At 34.2% G+C, this 26,424-nt stretch overlaps 1 protein-coding gene across 1 annotated transcript; it reads left to right on the top strand.

Moving 5' to 3' along the window:
* The first annotated feature begins 1,692 nt into the window (after positions 1-1,692).
* On the top strand, positions 1,693-20,116 carry LOC115448601 (dnaJ homolog subfamily C member 11). Its single transcript, XM_037444077.1, has 13 exons — positions 1,693-1,908; positions 4,187-4,361; positions 4,866-4,947; positions 5,915-6,034; positions 6,222-6,349; positions 6,655-6,846; positions 7,030-7,240; positions 9,012-9,128; positions 10,447-10,638; positions 13,691-13,824; positions 15,022-15,167; positions 16,054-16,183; positions 17,051-20,116. The coding sequence occupies exons 1-13, from the start codon at positions 1,840-1,842 to the stop codon at positions 17,074-17,076; spliced, it is 1,722 nt and encodes a 573-aa protein (XP_037299974.1). The 5' UTR covers positions 1,693-1,839; the 3' UTR covers positions 17,077-20,116.
* The last annotated feature ends 6,308 nt before the right edge of the window (positions 20,117-26,424 follow it).

Genomic DNA, 26,424 nt, shown 5'->3' with positions numbered 1-26,424 from the left:
CTACCAAACGGATTTTCATACGGTTTTCAACAATGGAAGGGATGTTTCACGGGAAATGTTTATGTGTGTAATTCATTTATGTTTCGTATAAATGTGATTGATGATTGTTGAAGATTTCGGAAAAAATATGGTCCACGCAACGGAGAACTATCATTGAAAACGCTGCCTGATGCTCTTTAAGATACATAAAACAACGTACTTTGGTGGCATTTGACTTTTATAGGCCTACAAAAAAGTATATTATGTCTTTTAAGAATAATTTACTATAGGTACCCAATTTAATCAAAAAATAGTCACACATAATGTACTTAATATTAGTCAGGGATCTTGTTCCGTCTACGGGGGCATATCCGTTTTTTGCAATTACCGACGGTTTAATCAAAGGACAGCTTTGATAACCATATAGGCAGAAGAGCATTTCATGCACATTGTAATTACCCTTTATACCATATGACCTCAGATGGCCGCTGTTGCTATAATATAAGCCAAACGATGAAGTGCGGTAAGACAGTCACTACGACAGAAAATAAACCTATGTTATGCTATTCTACCGAGGCGAAGCCGGGGCGGGTCGTTAGTTTTATGTAAAACTAGGCCCGGTAGAGATACATTGTATGAAGTCGCAACGGGACTTAGTTCTTTATAAAACATTAGCTTTTGCCCGCGGCTCCGCTCCTGTGATAAAGTTTTTCAAGCTAAAGTTTTCCGTTATCAAAGTCACGCTATATATTTTCCCAGGAGCCTATGTCCTTTCCAGGGTCTCAAACTATCTCCATATCAAATTTTATCGGTTAGGTAGTTTTTGAGTTTATCGCGTTCAGTCAGGCAGATAAAATGTGGCTGTGATCTTTGTTTTATAACATATTTTTTTTGTTTTTTTGAGAGAAACATATACGTCATATATAATTGTTGCATAACTTTAACCGTTTACGCAGCGCAAGCAACGGAATCTTTCAAAACTAATAGATTTTCCCTGGTTTTAGATTATTTTTATTACTGGTCCGCTCCCATTGGTCATAGCGTGATGATATATAGCATATAACCATCCTCAATAAATAGGCTATCAAACACTTAAAGATTTTTTTAATTGGAACCAGTAGTTCCTGAAATTAGCACCCTCAAACAAACAAACTCTTCAGCTTTATATTATAATAGTATAGATAAAGGAGACGTATTTTATCGGGCCTACCCCAGTTTGCCTAGTGAACTATAATATTTTAAAAAATATCATTGCAGTGGACGCCATCTATTATTCTACAAACATAGCAATCATTTATAAATAATTGTTATTATTGACATTTTCTGAGTAAAGTTTTCATATATAACGATATTATATTTATATATTACGTAAAGATTTTTTTGTGACAAACTTAATACGGAAATTCATAAAAATAAAATGTATGTAAAATATGTATTACAATATATACTTATACGTATTATGATCACGACTCTGTGCCTGGAAAAACTAAATTAATAGTCAACATTCGATCATCGAATAATATATATAATATATATATACATTATACATTTCGATGGTCGAATGTTGACTACTTGTTAATATAATTTTACAAATCGCTTATAATGTTATAATATTTCAATTTAAAATTTAGTTTTTCCACGCACAGAGTCGCGAGCATAACTAGTGAAAATAACGATTTCAAATACTGTGTTGTATTAAACTGGCAATTTCAGTAAAGATTCTTTATCTGTGCGCAGTTGTCCCGGCCGCTAGTCTACTAGCGCCGCCGACATAGTACGGCGGCAAAAAGAATTTCATTTTAGCACAGAAAAAGGAATTGACGGTTTTTTGGAAGATAAATTATATTTTTAACACTAAAAATGGATGAAGAAGGAGAAAATATTTTGCTTGAAGAAAATTACTACCAATTACTAAATGTTTCCAAGACGGTAAATATTACGTCACGTGTTTAGACACTTTCTATAGTATATTTAACAGTAACATAATTATATAACCCCGAAATCATTCTACATTAAACCTAAATAAAATATTATAAATACAACATTTGCGGTTTATTATGCGAAGTATTATTTGTTTTTAAAAAAATGAGTGAACCGTAATTTTTTAGGTTAGATGCAATTTCATGCATTCTGATGACATAAATAGAATTATGTATGTATAATAATAAAGATGTTTATATTTTGATTACTTAGATAATAATAATATTTAAAATAATTTTCAAAACACACTTAATTCATATCAATGATATTTACTTAGATCATTTATAATAAATATTATTTTTAATACATAGTTTTGTATTAAATGTTATTACTGGTGCATGCACTAATATCTGCATTATGTGATCAAAAAATGTATTCTACTGGAAATAGTTTAAAATTATCATGTTAAAAAATAATTTTTAAATATGTTAATTTGGATTCGATGTAATACAGCTGTGCTGTCCTCACTATCAAAAACTGTCATTCATATGGCATGTGATGATTTTATGATCTTTTTTCCACAAAGTCGTTGATAATTTGGACATCTTCATGCATAGTCTGAATGCCAAGTATTAGTCTGAACTTAAGCCTTTAAAAAACAATGTGTTTATAAACATAAGAAACCTTGTCTCACCACTTCCTGTCCATTGAGGCATGGTGATAGAAACAGAAAATAATCAATCTAATTGGACAATTGAGATCAGGTTTCTATCTTCTAGGGTAATTACTGGGCATTTTCAATTAAAGGTCTCGAGACAGGTAAGTAGTGTGCAAAATTGTATTAACACTTACATTTTTATTCAATTGCATGTTTCCAATTGAACCCATGAAATAAATATAGGTAATAGACATATTATTTAATACTTTCAACAGACATGTAAATACGGTCTAAGTTCGGAAAAAGGAGCCCATAACCATAACCAGACATGTAAATAAATTAAACCTTTCTTAAAGTGGTACCTTTTACACTGGCGAACATTTTTATTCCTGGAAAAAATTTATGTACTCACTTAGACCACAAACGGGACCTTTGATGATAGCATCCGTTTTACAATCTGTGCATGATGCACTTTATGAAATGATAGCTGTAGAGAGTTAACTCCATACAGGCCGTTATTGAATAATTGGCATGAATTGTTAGTAGTTTATTGCTACATGTATCACCCATGGTCGCACAATTTTGACTTCTATTGCCTCTTAAGGCTAATGGTCATTATTTAATGTGATAAGAGTATTAAATAACTCAGTGCATACATACAGAGCAAATAAAGAGCCTGTATTGCTATACAGTCCCTTTATTTGGTATATAAATTGGCTTTAATTTCCGAAAATAAATTAGTATATTATATTTCGGCAACATATTAATACAATGAATCAAATATTTATTCAGTCATACAATGGAAATTACAATCAATAGGCAATTTCTTGATGTTTTATGATAATTTACTTATGTATCTATAGTATTCCATATTTCTTTCATTAAACCACCCATGTGTCCTTTTAAATGTTTTTGATTAACATAATATTGATTTTACATAATAAAGTAACCATATCATCCAACCTAAATGATTAAACAACTACCAAAAATGAAACAAGGTTCATCCAAATGGTTACCTGTATGTAATAAGTTTCTTAACATCAATGAGAATATTATGGGTTAATAAATTTTAACTCGAATTCAAAATGGCCTGATATAAGTTGTTAAATTTTAAACATTGCCATCTCCATACATTGTTGATTTCAAGATTTTGATGTTTTGAAAACAACCGAAGTAAATAAAATAAGTTTTAAAAATTAACAACATCACCTAAATAGTTTAAAACTTGAGTACAATTTCTTATCCCTTCTGATAATTCCGGGAAAATTGTTGGGTCGCTTGCGCACCTTTCGCGATTCCCATAATTGTGGATGTCTCATCCTCTCTCAGTGGCCATCCTGAGACGAGGTCGTGACCCTTTAGAAGGTCGCCCTCAGCATAGTCACTTAAGAGCTTGCAGTGCCTAAAGCACTCAACTGCCAGGTTAAAAAAGGTATGTCCACATAAAAAAAAAAAAAACTTATTTTGGTCTGAATTTGACCAGTTCCATAATTTAACTAGTGTATTTCTATGCTTTCAGCTATCCTAGATGTGGCCATGTTCAAATTTAATGACCTATATGATATAATAACCTCATATCAATTTAAGGGGAATAATTTTTTCTATTTTTTTTCTTGTTTTTGTTTTCAGGCATCTCTTGAGGAAATTAACAGCGCCTACCGCAGATTCTCGCGCATGTTCCACCCTGACAAACATAGTACAGATCCTAATAAACAAAAGTGGGCCGAACAAATATTCAACAAAGTGAAGGAAGCCTATGAAGTCCTCTCAGATTCGCACAAAAGAGCCATCTACGATACTTTAGGTAAGATTTTTTTAATATCTTTATTCTTCACTCACACTTATTCACGCCTTTTATCCCTGAAGGGCTAGGCAGAGCTGCAAGTAATTGCCCTTTTTTTTGGCGCCGTTTATTCCGTCCAGTCATATTGGACACAATTTCATACTGACTTTCATACTGGGCTGATACTGAGGAGAAACACTAAATGTTTTGAACTCAAGAACACAATACTGCGGTTATAACATAATATCACCACTACAACAGTCTTGGTAATTATAATAATCAAATTAAAATATAACATTATTAGCATTTGATCGCCCGGGTCCAATACATTTTCCGGGATAATAGTTATATAACATTTTCCGCCTATATAATATTTTCCCTGGTTAAAGCAAGTCTATGTTCTTACCAGGAACTATGTCTATAACAAATTTCATCAAAATCAGTTCTGTGGTCTAGCTGTGAAAGTGTTACTTGCGCATTTATAATAATGTATATAATTTTATTTATAACTCATTGTTTATTTAGGCAAGCGTGGACTTGAAGTTGAAGGATGGGAAGTGATCTTCCGTACGAGAACACCCAGAGAAATTAGAGAAGAGTATGAAAGGTACGAAAATAAAGTAATTAAATTCAATCTGTTGTCTAATAGTTATAGTTAGATTTATAAAAAATCAAAACGTCATTTTATTAAATCTTTCATATATTCCCAATCTCATGGACAGAGTGGAGATGCTGAATATACTGAGAGACATTGGACATTTCCGTATATTCTACCGCCCCTTCCATGGGAAGTACTCCTCAAACTGTTTAGTATGGTACCCGCCCACCATTTTACCATCGCACTTTTCGCCATCGCGGAGATTCGCCATTACGTACATTACGTAGCGCTATGACTTGTCTTTCTTTAAACGAGATTTAAAAAGAGTTCTAACATCCCGGTAGGCCCTCCCGAGGCAATTCTTGTGCGTTTGGTCTTCCATACCAAATGCACGCCCAGGCATGGAGGCACATTTGCCGCGACCCTAGGCACACAGTTCAGTGTGTATACCTCATGGTTGCTAAATATACATTGAGGCCGATAAGGGTTCTCGAACATTTCCCCTCCATCTCCTTCGCAATCATCCTGAGAAAGCTCCTCTTCCTTCCTTTTAGAGAAAAGGAAGAGACCCTCTGTCCACTTCCTTCTTCCTTCCGGGCCCTGCGACTGGATAGCCGTGGTTGCTAAGCCGGGGGATCTATTGTACACCGTTAGCAGAGTACCCCCAGTGATAACCACGGCAGACCTCCATAAAAAAAAACCTCCCAGTAGGCAACAGCTTGGCAGTGTCTCTAGCATTGCTTTAGTCCATGGCCGGAGGATGCTGCTTACCATCAGACAGACCACTTGCTAATATACCTACTAACCTGTTTATTCATAGTTTTTTTTTATCTAAGGACGGAGCAATGCTGTGATAGGCAATAAAAAAAAATTAAATGGCCTATCAACATTTGAGTTCATTCCTATTTTTCTTTGTAATACAGTAAAAAAATTTCAATGTCTTCCTTTTTTAATAGATGTGTATGTAATGTTATAGGTTAAAGCGTGAGAGAGAAGAGCGAAGACTACAGCAGAGTGCGAATCCTAGAGGCAGTATAACACTTTCTATCAATGCAACAGATTTGTTCATGAAATACTATGATGAATATGATATTATGTAAGTGAAACATATCTTAAATGTTGTAGAACTATAAAAAAACTAATCATTTTACGTTCTGCCACATTTATTCAGCTTGCTTTGTTTATTTTTTTAACTATACACTATTTCAGTTTATTGTACTTGTCAAATGAACCATAAATATGGTCCCTGACATCTGTAAACATGCCATGATTTTAATTTTCAGAGAGGAGAGCCCCATTATACCAAGTATTGAAGTGTCCGGAATGACTATACAGCAATCGATCGATGCGCCGGTCACCCTTAGGAATACAATGACATTGTCAGGAAACATATCAACACAGAATGGGATAGGTATGGATATCATTCATTATAATTATTGGTTTTTGATTTGCATTGTCAATGTAGTTGAACATATGTCAACAACAGTTTTGTAGAGCTGATACATATGATTTACTCTGCCCATGTCCATCTCAGTCAACAATCTACTTATTTATTCTAATATTTTTAATATTTTTATTTAACCGCCTGTTTGTTTTGAAGAACATTCTCATAATAAGTTCTTGTAATTGAAATTAATTTACTGAAAAATATTTGCATTTCCCAATGTGCTACAGTTGACCTTTATAGTGACTTATCAATAATTATTTTAATTACAGGAACTGGTTCAATAAATATGAGCAACAGGCATCTCAGTTCCGAGAAGGGTTGGACTGAAGTGGAGTTTGGTATCGGAAATGGGCCCCTGCTTGGATGTAAAATATTTCGCACACTTTCACGGCTGATGTTCTTGAATTGTGGCACTGTATTGCAGTTCACGCCTAGAGGCGTCTCGCCCAGTTTTGTGTCAAGTAAATACCTTTAATTTTATTATTAAATTGTGTCATAGCAAATCAAAAAGCCTCGCATAGATATTAGTTCACAAAATCCTACCAGAAAATATAAATTAGTGCACTGCAAGATTAACGTAAAGTGATGTGAACCCAGTTTGTAAAGACACCATTAATAGTCAAATGTTTACTGTCCATTTTCAGCACTTGCCCTCCAATTAGACGCGCACTCGGTGGGCTACCTGACTTGTAGGGCCGGCGCGCAAGGCTCCTCCATGACGTCTATATACGTCCGTGACTCTGAGAAATACCACACTAACACCGCCATACAGATCGGCAACCCTCACTCGTTCATATCATTTAACATGATGCGGAAACTGCCACAACACGACATGAAATTGAGGCTAGCTGTCAAGTAAGTCCGTATTCAATTATAGTTTGATTCAATTAAAAAGTATGTTAATAATAATTAAAATTAAGTTTTATGAATCGAGATGATTATTATTATTTTTCCAGTGCCAGTCTCTTAAATTGTCATAAATTACACTGCTTTTACATATTATTGAATATTTACCATATCTACATTATACCTACTATAGCTTTGCGATGTAATGGTTTCGTGTGAATCAGCACTTAGAACCCTTTATTGGTAACTTGTTTGTTTTAGAATAATCAAAACAGGCCTGTTAATATTCCTATGGTATCCATGGCTATGCATATGTTTATACTTGCATGATGCCACCACGGTTTTTGCATTTTTCAATTACACTTTGTAAAAGGTCATGTTACATTGCTTTGAATGTTGCCTATGCGAGCCATGTGTTTGTTTTTATTAAGCCTATGTATTATGCTTAGTGCAAATGTTCTCGACTTTATTCATTTATGAAGATTTGGTGCTTGCTTAATTATGTAATATGATTTAGTAGCGCTTGTTTATTTTTCCATATACAAATATGTTGCGTTGCGAGTTGTTTAATTTAAAGGAAGCACACACTGATATACTTATAAAAACGCTATACTTCTGTAATACCACAATTTAATATCTCAATTCAATATCAAAGTATTCGCCCGAGAATAACTTTGTTGTGCTCCTTAGCCATTGCATACTATCTGAATATAACATCGGTTAATAATTCAAAAGCAACTCTCTATTATTTTTAATCAATACACATCTCTTTGCTAGAGCGAATTATTTAAAAATGTATTTAGCATTTGCATTTGCAAAGTACGCAATATCGTTTAAATTACGACAAGCGAATTTATGTTTACGTTTTAAATTGTTTTTTTTTTCGTGCATTTTATATTTATATACCTTGGCAAAATGAGAAGCCTTTGACCTTTTTGACTGTCAGTAATACACAGAATAGGAAGTAATTATTTGATTTTTATGTTATAACGGCGCGACAATAATCTCACTGTAACTGGTGGTAAGTAGTGTCTACATAGGTATTGATTGATGAGAGCTGGCTATCCCTCCGCATCGACATAATTATGCCGTTAGAGTCGGATATACACAGCCTGATCCCGGATCGCAACACACTTACATGGGCAACTATAATAGTGGGGTTTAACACCTTGTGTACTATCTCCACCATATATTTATTTATAGTATGACGTCAGTATCACCAATATGCCATATATTTATAGCATGGGATGTAATGAGTTGAGTTCTTTGTTCTGATTTATTCTATGTACAAATTGTGCTTATATACTAATATTGTACGTGACGTGCGTGGCGTGACTTATCTAAGTACGTGAAATAATGTGCGAATTTGTAGATAAAGAGATCATTATAGCTTGCAGATGGTATTTTGCTAATAGCTTCCTCGATATGACTTAGTCTGACGATTAGAAAGACATTAATACAATGCATTCATTGGATCAATATGAAATTAATACATAAATAGTAATTGCCCTACATTAAAAACATAAGGCTTTAAACCTCATTAATATTGTAGTGCATTCATCTGCATCAAACGTGACAAATAAAAAATAATTAGGTAGTTTCAATTTATTTAGGTTTCTGTCCATATGGTAATTTTTATATACCCATGTTTGCTATGCGACTTAATTATTAAACGTACAATTTCTTATGGTTTAATTTTAGTGTCAAAATTTTATAAAAATATATTTGGTAAAACACATTGTTGGGTATAAATAAAAACATATTCATGTCTTTGTTGTAGATTTGGAACATTCGGTGCCATAGCAGAATACGGTGCGGAGAAAAAAGTGTCGCAGAATAGCAGCGTGTCGGCTGCTGTCATGCTGGGCGTGCCCAGCGGAGTAATGCTCAAATTAAAGTAAATAACCTTAGAGACTGGTTTACAGCTAATGGCCAATTTCAATAAACGAAATCAATCCTCAATTTTTATAATAAACTAATTTAAATAAGTCATTTGTAAGCAAGTAAGTAATTTTGAGGGTGTGTGAAGTCCACCAATCCGCACGTGGCGGATTAAGGCCTTATCCCTCTCAGTAGTAGAGGCCTGTGTCCAGCAGTGGGACAGTATTTAATACAGGACTGATATTATAAACAAGCCAAAAAAAACTTTTCTGATTGGTCAATTTTCTCGATCGATAAAGAGCTATTGTGATCATTTATTGAAATTGGCAATAATAATACTCATGTAAAATATAAGACGACTAAATATTAGTTATCCTATTAACTATACCCCCCAACGAATGGCAATTCAATCTGCATTAGCTGTATAACAAGATGTGTTGAGGATAAAAATTACTTCAACAAACCTTTATAAATCGACAGTCCCTACGTATAGTATCAAATCTGCAAAATTGCATTTTGCAGATTCAATCCTTTGCGTAGGTACTGTCGATATTTAAACGGTCCTTATTAAAATGAACTGCATTTATTTAAGACAATAAGGATCGAAGTGCTTATCGCCATGGTAATTAACACTAAACAAGCGATGTTTATTCCACGGTCCCTACGTAAAACTGAGTATTTTGGTAAAAATATTTTTTATTCATGGACAATTTTTTGCTGACAATGTAGGCATGCTTTAAGACGAGTATTCGAGTAGAGTGTTTCATTTAACATAATATCAAAATACCTTATAAGCTGAAGTTTCAATGTGTTTGCCGTCCTTCAGGAATGCCATCACCATTATGTTTTTGGGTTTCCTAATTTTACGTCAAAGTCACAATGTCGTATACCTTATAACTGAATGCATCACACTACTCGTTTGGCTATGGGGAAGTTTAAAGACTAGTGCCAGGTGTCTCTTTCACCTACTACTGGTGGTGGGTTCGCCTGAGTAGGTACCACCGCACTGTCCATTTCTGCCGCCAAGCAGCAGTGTACTGTCACTGTCGTGTTCTGGTTTGAAGGACATTATAGCCAGTGTAACTGCTGGACATAATAAGACTTAACATTTCATGTCTTAGGATGACGAGCGCAGTGGAATAGTAAACAATACTTTGTAATTAAAAGTGTTGGATGGTGTTACTTTTTTCTATGGGTGGTAGTATCGCTTAACATCAGGCGGACGGCAAGCTCGTCTCGTCATTCAACGCATTAAAAAGAATACCTACCTTCTATTTCTTAGCACAAGTTTCAATTCTCATGCACTAATATATAAAACTTTGTCAACTTGATAGATGGACGTGTTCGACTCAAACTATAGTTGTGCCAATCCATCTGTGCGAGGAGGTGATGCCTTCGCCAGTATTCTACGCGACGGTGGTGCCTCTGGTGTCATGGTTGGTACTCAAAAAGCTAATCCTGGACCCGATAGCCAGGGAACGACAGGAGAGAGACCGGCAGAGATCAATGGAGGCTAATTATGAGAGGTGACTTTTAGTTATATAAGGATATTTTATATCCGAAATTAAACTTCTTTTCGGATTTTATCGTACTTATTATTTTATTATGATTGATGTTAACAAATGACAGCTAAGAATTACATGACGACAACCTCAACCGCGACTGTGAAAACTGCAGTCTTCAAAACGTCGGAAGCAAATCGTGGTATAAGAAATCGCGATAAAAACCGAACATGAGTTTTATTTGATGTCTAACATTCGCGTAAACATAAGAAATCATTAGGGTATTTTATTTTCTTATTGATAGTGTGGTAGCGATTCGTTCTGCAAATTTCATATCATGTGTACATATATTTTTTTAATGGCCGCACTTCTTTCGCTTCGACTAGTGAAACCAAACACAATGCTGATAGATGTTTGTTAGATATGGCCGGTTAGACGTTTGTTTATAATACTTATATTCATCTATTATCAGGCAAGCAATTAAATAAAACTGATAAATTCTTGTGCCACTCTAATCTTGTATAATTAATAGTAACCTGCATTCAGTCGGACATGAGATTTTTTGGGTTGCTGTTCGTAGTATTGTGAATAATGCGCTGTTTTGCTTCCACAGCGGCTAATTCGCGTTTATTTGTACAGGAATACGTAACAATATCGATAATATTGTCATTGAAAGTTCGATAGCAACATTGGTTACAAGCGCAACTACAGTTTTAAAGGAGAAACAAATATACAAATTAAAAAATAGTTTATTTAAAGCTGACATTTAGTCGCCATTTATCTAATAAATAAAATTTAAAAAAAAATATAAATAATAATGCATTTACGCGTTATGGTTACGAACTCACATATATTATTGTTACAAACGTCATCGGCACTTATATCTAAGTTCGACCTTTACAAAGCTATTTAGCGGCAGGATGTCCTATTGTACAGGCGTCACTCATTCAATACTAACATTGCATACCTGCTGACATCGTGTGATTTGTTACATTGCAATATATAATTCACTATGTATGAGTAGGAATTATTAAAAAAAAGACACATTATCGTACTTTTTATCCGACAGTGCGGTTATAAATATATTTTCATTGTATCTTTGTAGGTATTTTAAATTTGACGTCATTTTTCTTTGTTTACAAAATCTTAATTTTCATTGAATTTTTTGTCGTTGTCTTGGATTGTTTTCGTCGCGTGTTGCACGCCAACTCAGGGCTGCGCCGACACGACTGGCAGGGACGCCATGGATTGGATAACATGAGGGGATATATTGATGTGACGGTTTTTATTTCATACGTGCACGGCAAAGTTATCCCGCTGCAGATGACGGTAAGTTGAAGGGGGTCCAATAGAATGACGATAGACGAGAGATGATTACACCTTGGCAGTCGACACAATTGTCCCGGCTCGTTGGAACCGGATATACACAGGCTGATCCTGGAACGTGACTTCTTTATGCTTTGTATCACCCCGGAGTCTGAAATTGTTGCCCGATATGTCGTTAGGTTCGCTCCCTATCACATGATAGGGTGAAGACAAATGGCTAAAAGTGAGCACTCTGGTTGCACCCCTGTCTACCCCCGCAAGGATAACGGGGTTATGTCTTTTTTCGTTCAGATCTATTTAGAAAGCTAGAATATGTTTATGATTCAAATAATAGATTGATTCCTCCTGTGGGTATCGAGAAGCCTGCATGGCATGACAAAAATGGTATACCCGTTACAGCATACATATCAATAAATTTATCATTCATATTTTTGTTTTAAATGTATGGTAATAACATATCCAAGTGACACACCTGTTGCTACGATATGTTATTCCTGTACATATTTTTGTTTTTTTTTTTATCCTAAACGATTGTAGAAAGGTTTCTAGACTACGGCCACTGCCGGGCTCTTAATGAGAAGGTTTAGATCTTATTTCATAAAGGTGACTTAGAGCAGATTGGCATAATTAACATACCTTCCACATTCTTATGTAGAATTCTTTAGTATGTAGGTTCCCTAGGATGATTTCCCCGTTAAAGCAAGCGATAATGAACAAACTATACTATAGTCAGAGTTGCGCGCACCTTGGCTTTTGAACCTGTGGACCTTCGTCTCGGCAATCCATTCCATTCTCAGCCACGATAAGTAAATATTAAATGCAAACTTCACGTTATGTATGATGTATATAACTAAATCATATAACACTAATCTATTCAGTAAAATGTTTGCATCATAGACAAAAAAAAACAAAAATCAGGTCCTCGCCCGCTTATCGTAAGCGGAATTTATTCTTAATGACTAACGCATACGTAGAAACTAACATTAGCGTTGCTAGAATGAAGTTGTTCATACTTAGACTTGAGACGGTAAATTATCATCATAATTAGTTCGTTAGCCATTTCCGTTCGTACAGATGTGTGTTAACAATAGACGGAAAATACGGTATTATATTGTACCAGGCTTACGCTGATAAAGTCATGATGAATCTTCATTCATTTTTTTATCTTTTTGTATCATTTGAATAACAAAACGTAAATATAAAACCTATTGTTAATAATTGTACAGGCACCAACATGAAAATTACCTAATGGCGACCGTGAGTAAATGGCATCAGAGCTACTGAATGTCGCTCAGCGTATAGTGCAGTTTCAAAAAAATGCGTACCTAAATAAGATGCAATATACAAAATATTTAATAAATAAAAGATGTAAATAAAAACTCTGTTTCGCTATTTGAGAACCTTTACTTGAACATTTGACACAATAGAACAGAGGTATCTTATCTCATGCGAAGGAATTTAGATTAGTTTTTTGAAAGTCCTTTACCTTTCGATAAATGTCCATCAAAATGCATTCGCTCCGATGAGACAGAAAAACGAATAATATAAAACTAGACTTAACTTTTAATCAATGTACGAATGTCCTTAAGAAAAAGGTCGTTTAGAAACTAGACTCTTGTGTCTGTAATTTAGACGTAAATAAATTCGATAATAGTGAAGATTTAAATGTCGAATCAAAATTGTCCGGTTGCGCATTATGATTTATTTGGATAGACTTTTGCAATATTGTTAATAAAATATAATTCCACAGGTTACAGGAGATGCAGCGTCAGGCTAGGGCAACTGTGGAACTGATGAGGGAAACATACTCAAGGATCAGATCGGAGGAGGAGAAGAAAAAGGGTCTCGTCATATTAAAGGCGCTGTACGGGAAACTGCCGGCTGGTATGTCTAAATATAACTGCTGACTCGTGTAGTTTGCGTTTAGATAAATTTAATAATAATAGTCACATAGTCTTGTGGTTTAATTTCAACTTTAGAATGTAATATACTTGTAACATATACATATATACATTAATTTTGTTTTTCTACATGCCTTCTCTATATGAACTTTAATTATGCAAAATCTCATACTCTTCCGTGCGTTCATTGTTATTAAAAGAGGTGGAAAGGTTTTCCAAGTATCAAAATAATTGAATTTTTAGTACTTCTATAGAAAGCTGTATGAATTAAAACTATAATTGTATAGGTAGTTCTTATGAAAATAATTTGATTTTTAAAATATGCGTACGGATTTTGTTTATTTAGTATAAACACTTACATAATCCGAACACTGAAGAACTACAGCTGAAGTATAGCGAAACTAGCTATTGACGCTTTCAGCAATAGTTCATAACTTACAACAATAGTTGGGTTATATCGTGTGATCTCAAATTGCTCGAGATTGTCGCTGACGCATTCAATTAGTAACATCTAGTAGTACATCACTGCGAAGCGGTTTTTGAAACTAGAGCAATGATTAAGAAAAAACATAAAGGAATGTTCTGGTGTTCATTAATTTATAGCATTTACGTTACCAGAGTTGAAAAATCTACTTACGTGTGGTTTCTATCGTTATTAGGAGTATTACCGTTTTTTATGACTACTTATTTTATTATAGTTGTTTATAATATGTGTAATAGTTAAGAATATAAAATTTCATAACTTTATTAGGTTTTACTTGTGAAACCTCATGGTAAAATATAGACTTAGTATGTTTGTTAGGTTTCAAATAAAAAATATTTTAGTGGTACAAGGACAGAAATAAGATATAGTGTAACCTAGACGGTGACGAAAGGCGAAAATTTCCAAAAAGAAGTCCAAAAAGAAAGTCACTATGTTAACTATGTTAATTTGGCTACATACTTGATACGGCGCTGGCATTTAGCATTTGCATCGCTGCTGGTGAATTTATAACGTTTTTCATGGCTAAATTCAAATGTATGAACAGTTTAATTTTTCTTTTTATCTACACATTTGTATTTGGGGCAGGCCCGACTGCTAATAAATGTATGGAATATATCAAAATACAATTTCTTCGAATATAGTACATTCACATATAGATGGATTAATATATTTTTTAATTAATGTGTTTTTTCACAGACGCTTCAAGCCACGAGATTGCAGAGCAGACAGGCGACGGTGTGTCCCCCGAGTCGCCCAATGCCTATAGCGAAGTCATAGACGTCACAATACCCATACAATGTCTGGTCAAGGATACCCGGCTAGAGCTGCTGGAAGCGAGCAAGGTAACGTATTGTGGGGTTGATTGATTACCTTACTAGTTTCCTTCTATTTATAAATATTAATATGTTAATCAAAGTTGCTCTTTGTGTTGACAATTTGCCTTTTATGTATACTCGCTGTAGACGATGCTGATCGTCGCGTAAAAATATTTTATCAAATAAATATAGTAGAAACTAGCGACCCGCCTCGACTTCGCACGGGTGCAATGCTGATACTAAATACACTACAGAAAAACTGTGAACGTTGTATATAAAAACATAGCGGCCCGCTCTGGCTTCGCACGGGTATAACATAACAAAATAACAGTATTTCTCCACTATTTAATGGATGTTATTATACATATAAACCTTCCTCTTGAATCACTCTACCTATTAAAAAAAAACCGCATCAAAATCCGTTGCGTAGTTTTAAAGATTTAAGCATACAAAGGGACATAGGGGCAAAGAAAGCGACTTTGTTTTATACTACGTAGTGATAATACGAACCTTATATTATGTGCTTTCTTATTGTTGGGCTATCAACCACTTTTCTCTCTAGAATCTCCAAATTATTTAAAATTAAATGCCAAATACTTAGTCATTGCTCGCTATTTTGCTCTCTTTAAACTTTTATGAGATTAATCGTCTCCTCCTTAAGGCCGTACAAATTTATTGTCTCAGTACAAGTTAAATATTGCTTAAAGCAGCAGTCTTAATTAAATTTACATCAATTACTTCGCTCGAGTAATTTTGTCATGCTTATTTCTAGATAAACTTGGGATTTAAGTGAAACATTTACTGTTGGATTGCATGTTCGCATATAGTCTTACAAATTCTGAAGTGGACCGGTTTCTACGACCCATATCGTATTTTTACGTCAAACCTTAGTGATGGTTTGGTTTGTCAACAGTCTGAGCTGCCGGGCTTCTACGATCCATGCGTGGGCGACGACAAACACCTAACCATCCAGTACATGTTCCACAACATGCTGCACTGCTGCACCGTATCAGACAAAGAGGCCATCGTTCTCCCTCGTAATAGTAAGTGTTATTAATTTACCTTTATTTTCTTATTAAATCCGAGTAATTTAAATACCATTGTTAAGAGGCTATAAAACTGCTATCAATAGGCTAACAACCATATGCACAAACAATACTATGAGGACGCATATTGCGCCCGCATGGAGTCGCCAATATCATAGTTTTCTTTGGCTTTGTGTATTTGCCAGCCAACTGAATTAACTTGCATTGATATGCAATGATAAACAAACGCAGCGCTACTATTCCTACGCATTGCGAAACAGACTCAGTCCCAAATTCACTAAAGATACTTAGCAAAGTACGGAACAACGCTGTGATACTAAATGTATATAATATTAAATAATTCAATGTATAATATGTGTAAATTGAAGTTGGACGTTTTTTCATAGAATATACTGCTTGTTCTTGAATGTCTTTGATAGTAGTACGTGATTATATTTTTACTAAGACAAATGGGTTTTCTTTTTACAGCAATCTTCTCTCATATATTGCACGCTAAGTTCCACTGCGTGACTATTTGCTACATATATTAGGGACGCTGTGATTGACTTATATTGAGATACAATTTTACTTCAGTTGGCTGTCAGATAAATCTGAACAAAGCCCAAAAAGACTATGAATTTGCCGACACTAAGTGCTCGGACGCTCTGTGTGTCTTCATAGTATTGTTTGTGAATACGACTGTTATTACAATAGCAGTACTCCGTACTTAGCTAAGTAACGTTTGTGAATTCGGCCTTAACTTTTGTAAAATATAATCACATAAATCGAACTGATATAATCCTCTAACTGATATACTTATATAAGTTTTTCTAAATGTAGCAAAGACTTTCACAAACACAGTATTATAATTATAACCTGTTTCAGACCACAGAGTCAAGAATAGATCCTGAAAATTAAAGTTTCGACGCAATCATAGCGTTCATGGCCCGATGACAGATACTATTCACAAGGCTTAGATGACGATATTAAAATCCAGAAAATTATACAAGGCTTCGAAGAGGGCAGCTATGAACATTCCATTACCGAGGACAGACATGCATTTCGTTATCCGAGCAAGTGTCGTGCGGTGTGCGTATAAATATGTTTTGATGTGATTTATTTCGGTAATTATGTCTGTAAACAAATGATACGTATCGTCACCTTAAGGTTTGTTAAATCCAAGTTTCTTGCTTATAAGTACACAGCATATCGAAAATAATCGGATTTCGTCGCAATACATAGATAATAATTAACACACAAAACAATTAGATGCGTCAACTGTTCGGCCACTGCTTTAAATGTAAAGTAACACGCCTTCAGACAACACCCCATGGCAAAATACACAGTGGACAATTTTGAATTGTAATACGTAAAGACACAATAATTTTGCTCCAATTTGGCCTTTGCCTGATATCATTGTAGCCATAGTTAGTACTTGTACTTAGAATTAGTTTCCCGATATATAAATACATTTATTCACGTTTTGTCACCCTTTTCATGGCATGAAATAATTAAGGAATGACATAAATGCAACGACTTTAAATATATTTATAAGTAAGGGAAAGATGTTCACGCCATTGTTACTTTGAGTTTAAGTACCATAAATGGCATCATTAACCTTTGGAAACATAGTTTTTATACGACCGCGGCAGTTCACGCACTTCAGCAATTCTATTGTGAATTAAACATAATGTTACCACCATTTATTTGGGTATCAGTTTTAAATTTATCCATCAAGTACTAATGTGTTGTCAAAAATATGTTGTATTCCAACATTTAAATCATTGGCTCATGCAATAATTGATCCCAATACAACAGCGGAATGTTACATTGTTTAGTATTGTTATTCAGCAAAAAGTAACATTGTTGCGTGGACACTCATGAGATTCCTAGAACCACAAATTGCTTCCATATTAAATAATATACTTTGATAGATTGCGTAGAATATATTTCTTTCGCATTCTTTACATCACAGTGCCTCGAACAATCACAAAACCAATAATAGTTGTACTCAGTCCGTTCGGTATTTTATAACACGTTATACCATAATATATTCATTATATTAACCAAAGAAAATGCATATTACATATATTTTTAGACATATAATATAATGAGTCAATATATTTTCGCACGAATAATAGCGTAGACGGATCGGAGGAGGAAGGCGCAATTATAACTCTTATCTGAACATGAGATGAGATCGTTTAGAGCGCGATTGTAAAGTGATGAACACGCGAACGGAGTGGAAGGAACAATTAAATCGCACCACTTGTGGAAAAAAACTGGAACGGTGCGGACGGCCGCGGCGCAGCGTCTGTGGACTAATGGCGTCGTAAATGCGATAAGCACCGGGCGAAACAGCGGGACGGCAACGCACTCCGACCCTACACTTATAATGTAACGATATGGTACAAACATTGGAATCTGGAATACTTTGTGTTATGTAGTCATAAGATACCTTTCAGTTACATTGTAGTGGTTGTTGGTGAAAGGTTTCGTCCATTTGGCAGTAAGACATCGCCTCATAAGTATGTTTTTGCTTTATGGGGCTTAAAATTTAGCCCAAAGATGGTTGACATTTACACAAATTATTTTCACTAATGCAAAATATTCTGGGTTATCAAATGTCCGCTACCCGTAGACACGTGTATTGTCAATTATAAGCAACGTAAAGTGTAGTGTCCTTTGTAGCCAAATGATAATTTCCATTATTTTATTGACCAGTTCGTGTAAATAAGCACCACAATTTTAGAAATAATAATATTTGTCTCGTCTCCGCTGTTCGTTGCATTATATTTATCGATGGTGGATAATTTACTTCATACTGTGTGTAGTAGGTGAGTCATAACCAATGAATGACGTCAGCAGACATACTTTTCCGTTAGGAAAATATGAAGATCTTTTAATTGTTGCGTTATGATTATTTTGACAATGTTAGCCATAACTTATTGATGACGCGTTATTTTCCTTTATTTATTGTTTATGACTGATAATACATCCAGAGACTTGCAAATAAATACTTTTGATTAAATTAAAGGAATTTTCTTTGTTTTAAAAACTTCTACGGATAGAAACATGTTAAATATTTTTAACGTCCGTTATGTTTTATCATTATCTTATATATATCTATGCTTTATTTTACTATTATAAATATTCTATACATGTGCCTGATAATTGTTTCCTTAAATACCTACGAAACGCCGTCTGGTACATATAAATTTTTATATTTGTAATTAATTTATTTGTAACTTTTTACGTTTTAGTCTTTTGAAATATCCACGTAAACTACTTGAAGAATTTTGGAATGTTAACAACTAATACTATATTTTATGAAGCAATTTTTTATGCGTCTCGTACGTTCTAAGGAAATCGATGATTAAATTGTTTGTTTATGAACAGGTTATAACATGTCGGGCAATCATCTAGACGCCAAGTTTTACAAATATTTGTAATGTAATACAGAGAATATAATTATTATACAGCAATGAATGTATTGTAATAGAAAATATATATATTTATAGTATGTAATGATACTTCATATAAATATATATTATTTATATATTATACAATTTTGTGTGTGTAGTACACTGAGCGCATGCTCAATAGGAAAGCTATGTGCCATTAATTTTCTGGATTTTGTACGATCAGGTGACTCGGTGTTGATGGTTTATTATATATTATTTTTGCTTTGTCCAACGAGTGCATGTATCGGGTATGTTAATTTACTGAGCGTGGTTTCGACGTGTTTCTTTGTGTATAAATTCTGTATAAGTTTAAAAATTCACAATATTTATCAGTTCGTTAGATACTCTATCATGTATGATGAATATTAGTTATATTGTAGTGAAATTTAAATATTAGATTTGTTGATGCTACATGTTTCCTTTGTTACCGAAATGCCTTAAGAATATATTATGTACTTTGAATTAAACCATGATATTGTTAAACATACTTGCGTTTACTTTTTGTTTGCTGTTACTAAAAATATTCTACGAATAGAGTGTTTGAGCAAATGTTTTATTTGGCTTAGATGCAAGCGTAAAAAAAAACTTGACGCAGCGTAAATGTTCTTGAGTTACTGCGCAGTCGCAACCAATGTCACTTGAGAAAAACGATGTCTTAGTTCGCCCAGGACCTCAGTGCGTACACCAACATTTTCATAACTTTCATTAAAGTTACGAAGCTGATTGTTTTAGCAAAAAAGTACAGCTTATGAAAATTTTGTTGCTACAAAAAAATCTTGAATAAGTCTTCTACTTTTTAAAAAAATTAACATTTAATCGTTCAAATTGAAAATTCTCAAAAGATCTGAAAAATATTCATAATTTGAAAACTATAAAAAATCGCGGAACATACATGGGGGTGATTCGGATACCCCAAGAGGTGCTCTATCTCTGGACTTCCGCTTGACACTACTTTCTGGGACACCCTGTATAAGAGGGTAATGTATTATCTCCATGCTTATCGGCAAGAACTAAATAGAATTAAATAACCCATTATCCTAATGATTAGATGTAGCCTGGAGAGCGTAGTAAGATTTTTAGAAGACAGTTATATTCGCTTATTTTAGGTAAAGGTTTTTTGACATATATATTCTTTAATAAAAAAATATGCATACAAAAATATATACAAAAATTAATGACCCTTCGATGGCGAAGCTCAAGACCCAAGCAACCGGCAGTTAGGGATTCAAAGTGAGGAATCTCCTCAGAATGCGCGCCGTGTCCAGCAATATTGCCTTCTACATCTGGCCTCCGACCCAACGGCCAATTGAGAGCTTCTGAAGATATTGGTGGAGGCTATTTGGTATCATCCCATGCGCAGAAACGACTATCGGGACAATAATTGTAGAGTCCACATGCCACATGTCAGTAACCTAATATATAATTAAACCTAATAAATTAAAAATAGAGTTGTCTATTCCATATGAATCGGACACAAACAAAGTTGCATTCGATGGCTGATAAATAAGATACTACGTCAGGCGATCAGCTGCCGTATGGCCATTCAGTTACCATATTTATAGAACTGAAAATATAAATGTGAACAAATATTTAACCAATTTTGAATTAGGTAAGTATCTCTTTTTTGAATTGTGCGAACAAAGGCATTATTATAAAAGGAGGCACTATTTACTTACACTTTATTAATTTATTTATTGCCGGAGTATGTATCATAATGAGTTATGGTATAACGTGCATTCTGCTAAGTTCAGGCGGTTTTTTTTGACGGTGACTGGAAAATATATTTTTCTCATAAATTATTTAAGTGATAGGTACTGGCATTTTATACTTTAAACTGGTTTTTATTACCTACAGCTACTTTATGTGATAATTTTATGATCTTTCAATTCTTCCTTAAATAGGTGATCATATCTTTATAGAAATTTAAAACCTAGTAAAGATCAAAATGTATCGGATATGTTTGGACTCAAGCTCGTTTGATAAGGTCCATAAAACCAAGTTGAATTCCGATCAGAATTAAGAAGAGCGAAATCCACCTCTTTGTTTTACTGCACATAGTACACAATATATTCGTGCCCGTAGCATTAGAATATATAGGGCCGGACAAAACCATCGTTGCGGCCTATGTGGCTAAAACTGAAAATGTATCGTAGTTTCGCATTATTTTTACGTAAGTATAAGATCTTACCACTTGTGCGAACTTAACTTTTGCACCTTACCGAGTATTAATACGTAAGCCATAAACATCACGCTGTCTTGAGGTTTCTTTGTCGAAATCTAATGTACTTGTGTGCTTGATGGTATTTTCTTAAAGTTAAACACAAGTGACTGCAATTGCGGAAAATATTTTGTAAGTACGCAGAAAAATAAGCACTAAGCCGAGTATGTGTATTTTGCGTCTGTTTTTTGCACGCGAATTTCTACCACGAAATAGAATGGTTTGCATGCATCTAATTACTGCTGCCTTGCCATTTGAAGAACAGTGAAGTTGAAGGAAAATATGGGGTTAACATTATGGTTATGGGCTCCTTTTTCCGCACTTAGCCCGTATAGTAGTCGGGCCATTGTGCGTGATGGGGTTAACGTAAGCGTAAAATCTTATTTTCATGGACAAGTGCAATGCATTGCTAATTGCCATGCGATATTTTTTATTTCAAATTAAGTGGTAGGATACTGGTTGGTCAGTTGTGCGTCTACCAACAGTCAATTGCAACCTACTTTTGTCATCGAGTTGTGTGAATAAAATTATGACAATATTGATTAACACATTGTTTAAACTGATGTACACATTTTAAATATTCGCATGTCATAGCCTTTGTGACGTGTTTGGATTTCACCTGTGACAATAAAAGCATCGTCTGCTACAGCTATCTCTGTTTTAATGACAAACTACCTAAACAACATCAAGGAGCCACCTCAATTAATAATTGTTATACAGGGTGTCCCTGAATGGCACGACAAACTTAAGGTGAAGATGGAATCAAAGGTACTCTACCTAACATAAAAATATGTAACAACTATAAAATTGTTACCATTTTGGAATAACTTTCTAACCTGTTTCTATGCTGTTAGTATTATATTTAAATAATCATATATGATTATAGGGGAAGAGGGGGCATAACGGGGACGTGAGGCACGACGGGGTCACACACATATACAAGTAACTACATACAATACAGTTGTGTTGTTGGCGCCAAAAGATGGTCATTTTGCACCAGTCTCTAGTCTGACAATTACAGGTAACAGGACCGAGCGCATCGGTTTTTACACCAAAAAAACATTTTTATCATTATTTGATCTAATTTTTAGTGAATACGAAAACACACATAAAACGGTAAGTGCTTGAGCTACTACTTTTGTTTTTTTATTGTGTTTTTCTAGTGATATTACTTTACGATATATTTTGAACAAAATTGCTCTAACAATCAATTTGTTTTTTTGTTTATTATTTAAATAAGTGTTGAACAAGGGGCATAACGGGGTATGGCTTTACGGAGTACGATGGGGTACGCCATTGTGCCCCGTAGCTGTTATGAAAATAGGTTGAAAGAATGATCTTTTCATTTGATAACAGAATTTATTTTGTTTTAGGTAATAAAACGGTACGAACGTACATAAAAAATAGTACGAGAGGCAGTTGGTCTTCGGAGAGCATGAAACAGGCCATTGATGAAGTTTTGAGTAAAATAGCAGGCTACGGAAAAGCCTCTCAACTGTATAATGTTCCGCAGACGGTCTTTCTCATTCCCAAGTAAACTATGAGGTAAAGTTGCTACTTTGCCTCACAGTTTACTTGGCGTAGTTAGCTAAGTACCCCATACTGCCCCTACCCTGGGGCACAATGGGGTTTTATTGAGAGTTTAATATTTTTTTATTTTCTTTTTTATTTGATTATTTATACTACCAAATTATATACCAAATGTTAGTTTAATAAGTTACCTAAGTGTTTCAATTACATTTAATTAATAAAAATATCCTGATTATATTTTTATTTTTTATTTCCCTTAACGTCCCCGTTATGCCCCGTGTTCCCCTATGTATTTTCTTATTTTCGCCTGTGACAGACTCGAGGGCCTACTATAACTTATAACTATTTTATTGAACATAATTCGGAAACCTTGAAAAAATTAATACTTTTCCTCAATATTTCTTCTTGGAAAATTATTTCACACAACATTGCCCTTCGGTCGATAAAAAAAATATTGGGCTGTTACTGCACATTGCATAAAAAACTTCCTTATTTACTAGAGATTACAAAAAGGTACTAAGAAAGGCGGTAAGAAGTTACGTGTGCATTGTTTATCAATTATCGTTCACTTTAACGGTCAAGGAAAACATCGTGAAGAAACCTACATACCTGAGAATTCTCCATAAGAATTTTGAAAGTACGTGAAGTCTGCCAACTCACACTAGACTAACATTTTGGATTAAGGCTTAAACCTATTCAGTGGTTACAGGAGGCCCGTGCTCAGCATTGAAATGTATATATTTAATACAAGACTGTTGATATTATTATTAGTAAAAAAAAAACTAATATATCATTGACCGAGACCTGGACCTAATTGGACCAATTCCGGAAAATGTCCTTACAGTGGGACATTTCTTTTAGAATCAAAGCCAATTGCTTTACATATTTTAAAGTTTTTCTTTTATTCCAGTACTTAACACACTAGTACGATTTTACACACCAATAGCTCTTTGGGCCTATCCACATATATAAAGACCATTCCACATTTTTGTAAATAACGGACCAATCTTTTTATTTGAAACATATCTATAAAAATTTAGTACATCATTAATAAATTATTTTGTTATAGTTTTGAGTTTAGAAAGATATCGCTGCCTCACTATTAAAAGGTTCTGTACTATATTTAATGTGGAAATTAAATTATACATACTTACCATTAGTGGCGAAGGGTGCTTATAACTCGATCGCTGCCGGTTTTCCTTACGTAATTCATACATAACATCACGCATTTTATCCCCGAAGGGGTATGCAGAGGCGCAACTGGGGCACCCACTTTTTGCCAAGTATGTTCCGTCCCATGATGTGATAGGGGGCGAGCCTATCGCCATATCGGGCACAAATTCCAGACTCCGGGCTGATACTGAGCAGAAAAACCCAAATATCACTTTGCCCGACCCGGGATTCGAACCCAAGACCTCAGAGCGCTATTGTACCGGACATGCAATACAACTACGCCACCGAGGCAGTCCATAATCCGAGTAATTCATGTAGTCTAATTATCATTACAAGGATCTGCAGATCGCATTTATGCTGTAACGGGTTCCCCTTAGACATTTTTACCCTTCGCCATTGTATATTATATATGATTCTAAGATGATTCAGAGATAATTTCCAATGATCCAGAAAGATAAATAAAAGAGGAACCATTAATTATTGTATTTTCTAACTTTTACCAACATAAACATTTTTAAGTTAAAATTTTTCAATACGAGTAAAAATTTACAGAGGACCTTGTAATAGAGAGCCAGCGATATGTCGGTAAATATACATTACGCATTATATTTATTACTAAATCTATTCCCATAAAATGCGATTTAAGCACCAGTAATCCGGCCATTAAAGTTTCCCGAGTAGGTACCTACTATTTTATAGGCAAAGAATTCATTTCATTATATTTATTGCGTCGTTACATATACATGTATCATCCAATTTTAATTTACATCTTCACCTACATATTTTAATTTACAAATATTTGTGACACTGTGCGATCTCTGATATAAATACTATGAAACAATAATGTAAGTGACGTTTCTTTTGGTAAGCATAATATTTGTCATTAATTATTTATTAATATTCGTTGGTAAGGTGATCCCTTGATAACAGCTGGAAATTTTTACTAGGAACCTACTTTTTCTTTTGAAATAAGTATTGGCAAATAATATATTAAAAATAAAACATAATAATTTTTAAAAGTGCTTTTATATACGATTTCCTATTTGTATACATTGATTAATGTTATTGCCATTCTAAATATGTATAATTGATCACTTCATAAATTTACTAAAAGCTTTCGAAATGAAGATCATTGTAACTTGTAAGATTCCACAGGAAAGTGGTTCAATTGCAATTAAAAAATTGAATCAGCTACACCGTCAATTGTCTTAGCGTTGATCAAAGATAATTTCTCTCCCATTAAGCTACACATGCCCGTTTTGCGAGATAATTCATCCATTTTGCATTTATATTACGCGTTTGTATGATGGAACAATGGCTAATAAATCCGTACAAAGCAACAAGCAGCAATGAGTATGCTATTTGGACATGCTTCGTAATCGCTCCCTGTGCGGGAACATATTTCGGATAGATTTTAAATCGTGTGTTATAAGAAAATACCTTTACGTCGGTTTTAGAAGTCTGAATGATAAAGAAAAAAAATAAGTTATACCACAATGAAAAGTGCGTAAATAATAAATACAATATCTGTAACATTTATTCAGATATTGTAGTTTTTAGCTTTTTGTATTTGTTAACCTCGCGTTTTAGCTAAACTTATGCAACAGAATCAACAACATTAAAATTAGTGTCCAGTACCTAATCTCCAGTTGTAGCTTCTAAAGTATAAGTCCATGAAGAGCAAGATAATAACAATACTTACTTAAATTTATAACAGAACAATACTTCCTGTATATAAAGTCTCGGTATCGATCCCATTTTCAACTATTTAGGATAAACAAATTCTAAAGATATGTTTGTAATAAACGTAAAAATTTCTGTCCCCTTTGTGTTTAATTTAATGCATTAATCAATTATTTTTGAAAAGATTTTAG

Source organism: Manduca sexta, chromosome 27 (genome assembly GCF_014839805.1).
Source record: "Manduca sexta isolate Smith_Timp_Sample1 chromosome 27, JHU_Msex_v1.0, whole genome shotgun sequence".
Taxonomy (NCBI): domain Eukaryota; kingdom Metazoa; phylum Arthropoda; class Insecta; order Lepidoptera; family Sphingidae; genus Manduca; species Manduca sexta.
This window is presented reverse-complemented; position numbering and strand designations above follow the sequence as displayed.

Bases quoted from the DNA above. Each gene is read 5' to 3' on its own strand.
- LOC115448601 (XM_037444077.1), top strand. From the start codon at position 1,840: ATGGATGAAGAAGGAGAAAATATTTTGCTTGAAGAAAATTACTACCAA. The intron at 4,948-5,914 runs GTACGAAAATAA...GTAATGTTATAG, and splicing joins ATTAGAGAAGAGTATGAAAG to GTTAAAGCGTGAGAGAGAAG. The intron at 7,241-9,011 runs GTAAGTCCGTAT...TCTTTGTTGTAG, and splicing joins AAATTGAGGCTAGCTGTCAA to ATTTGGAACATTCGGTGCCA.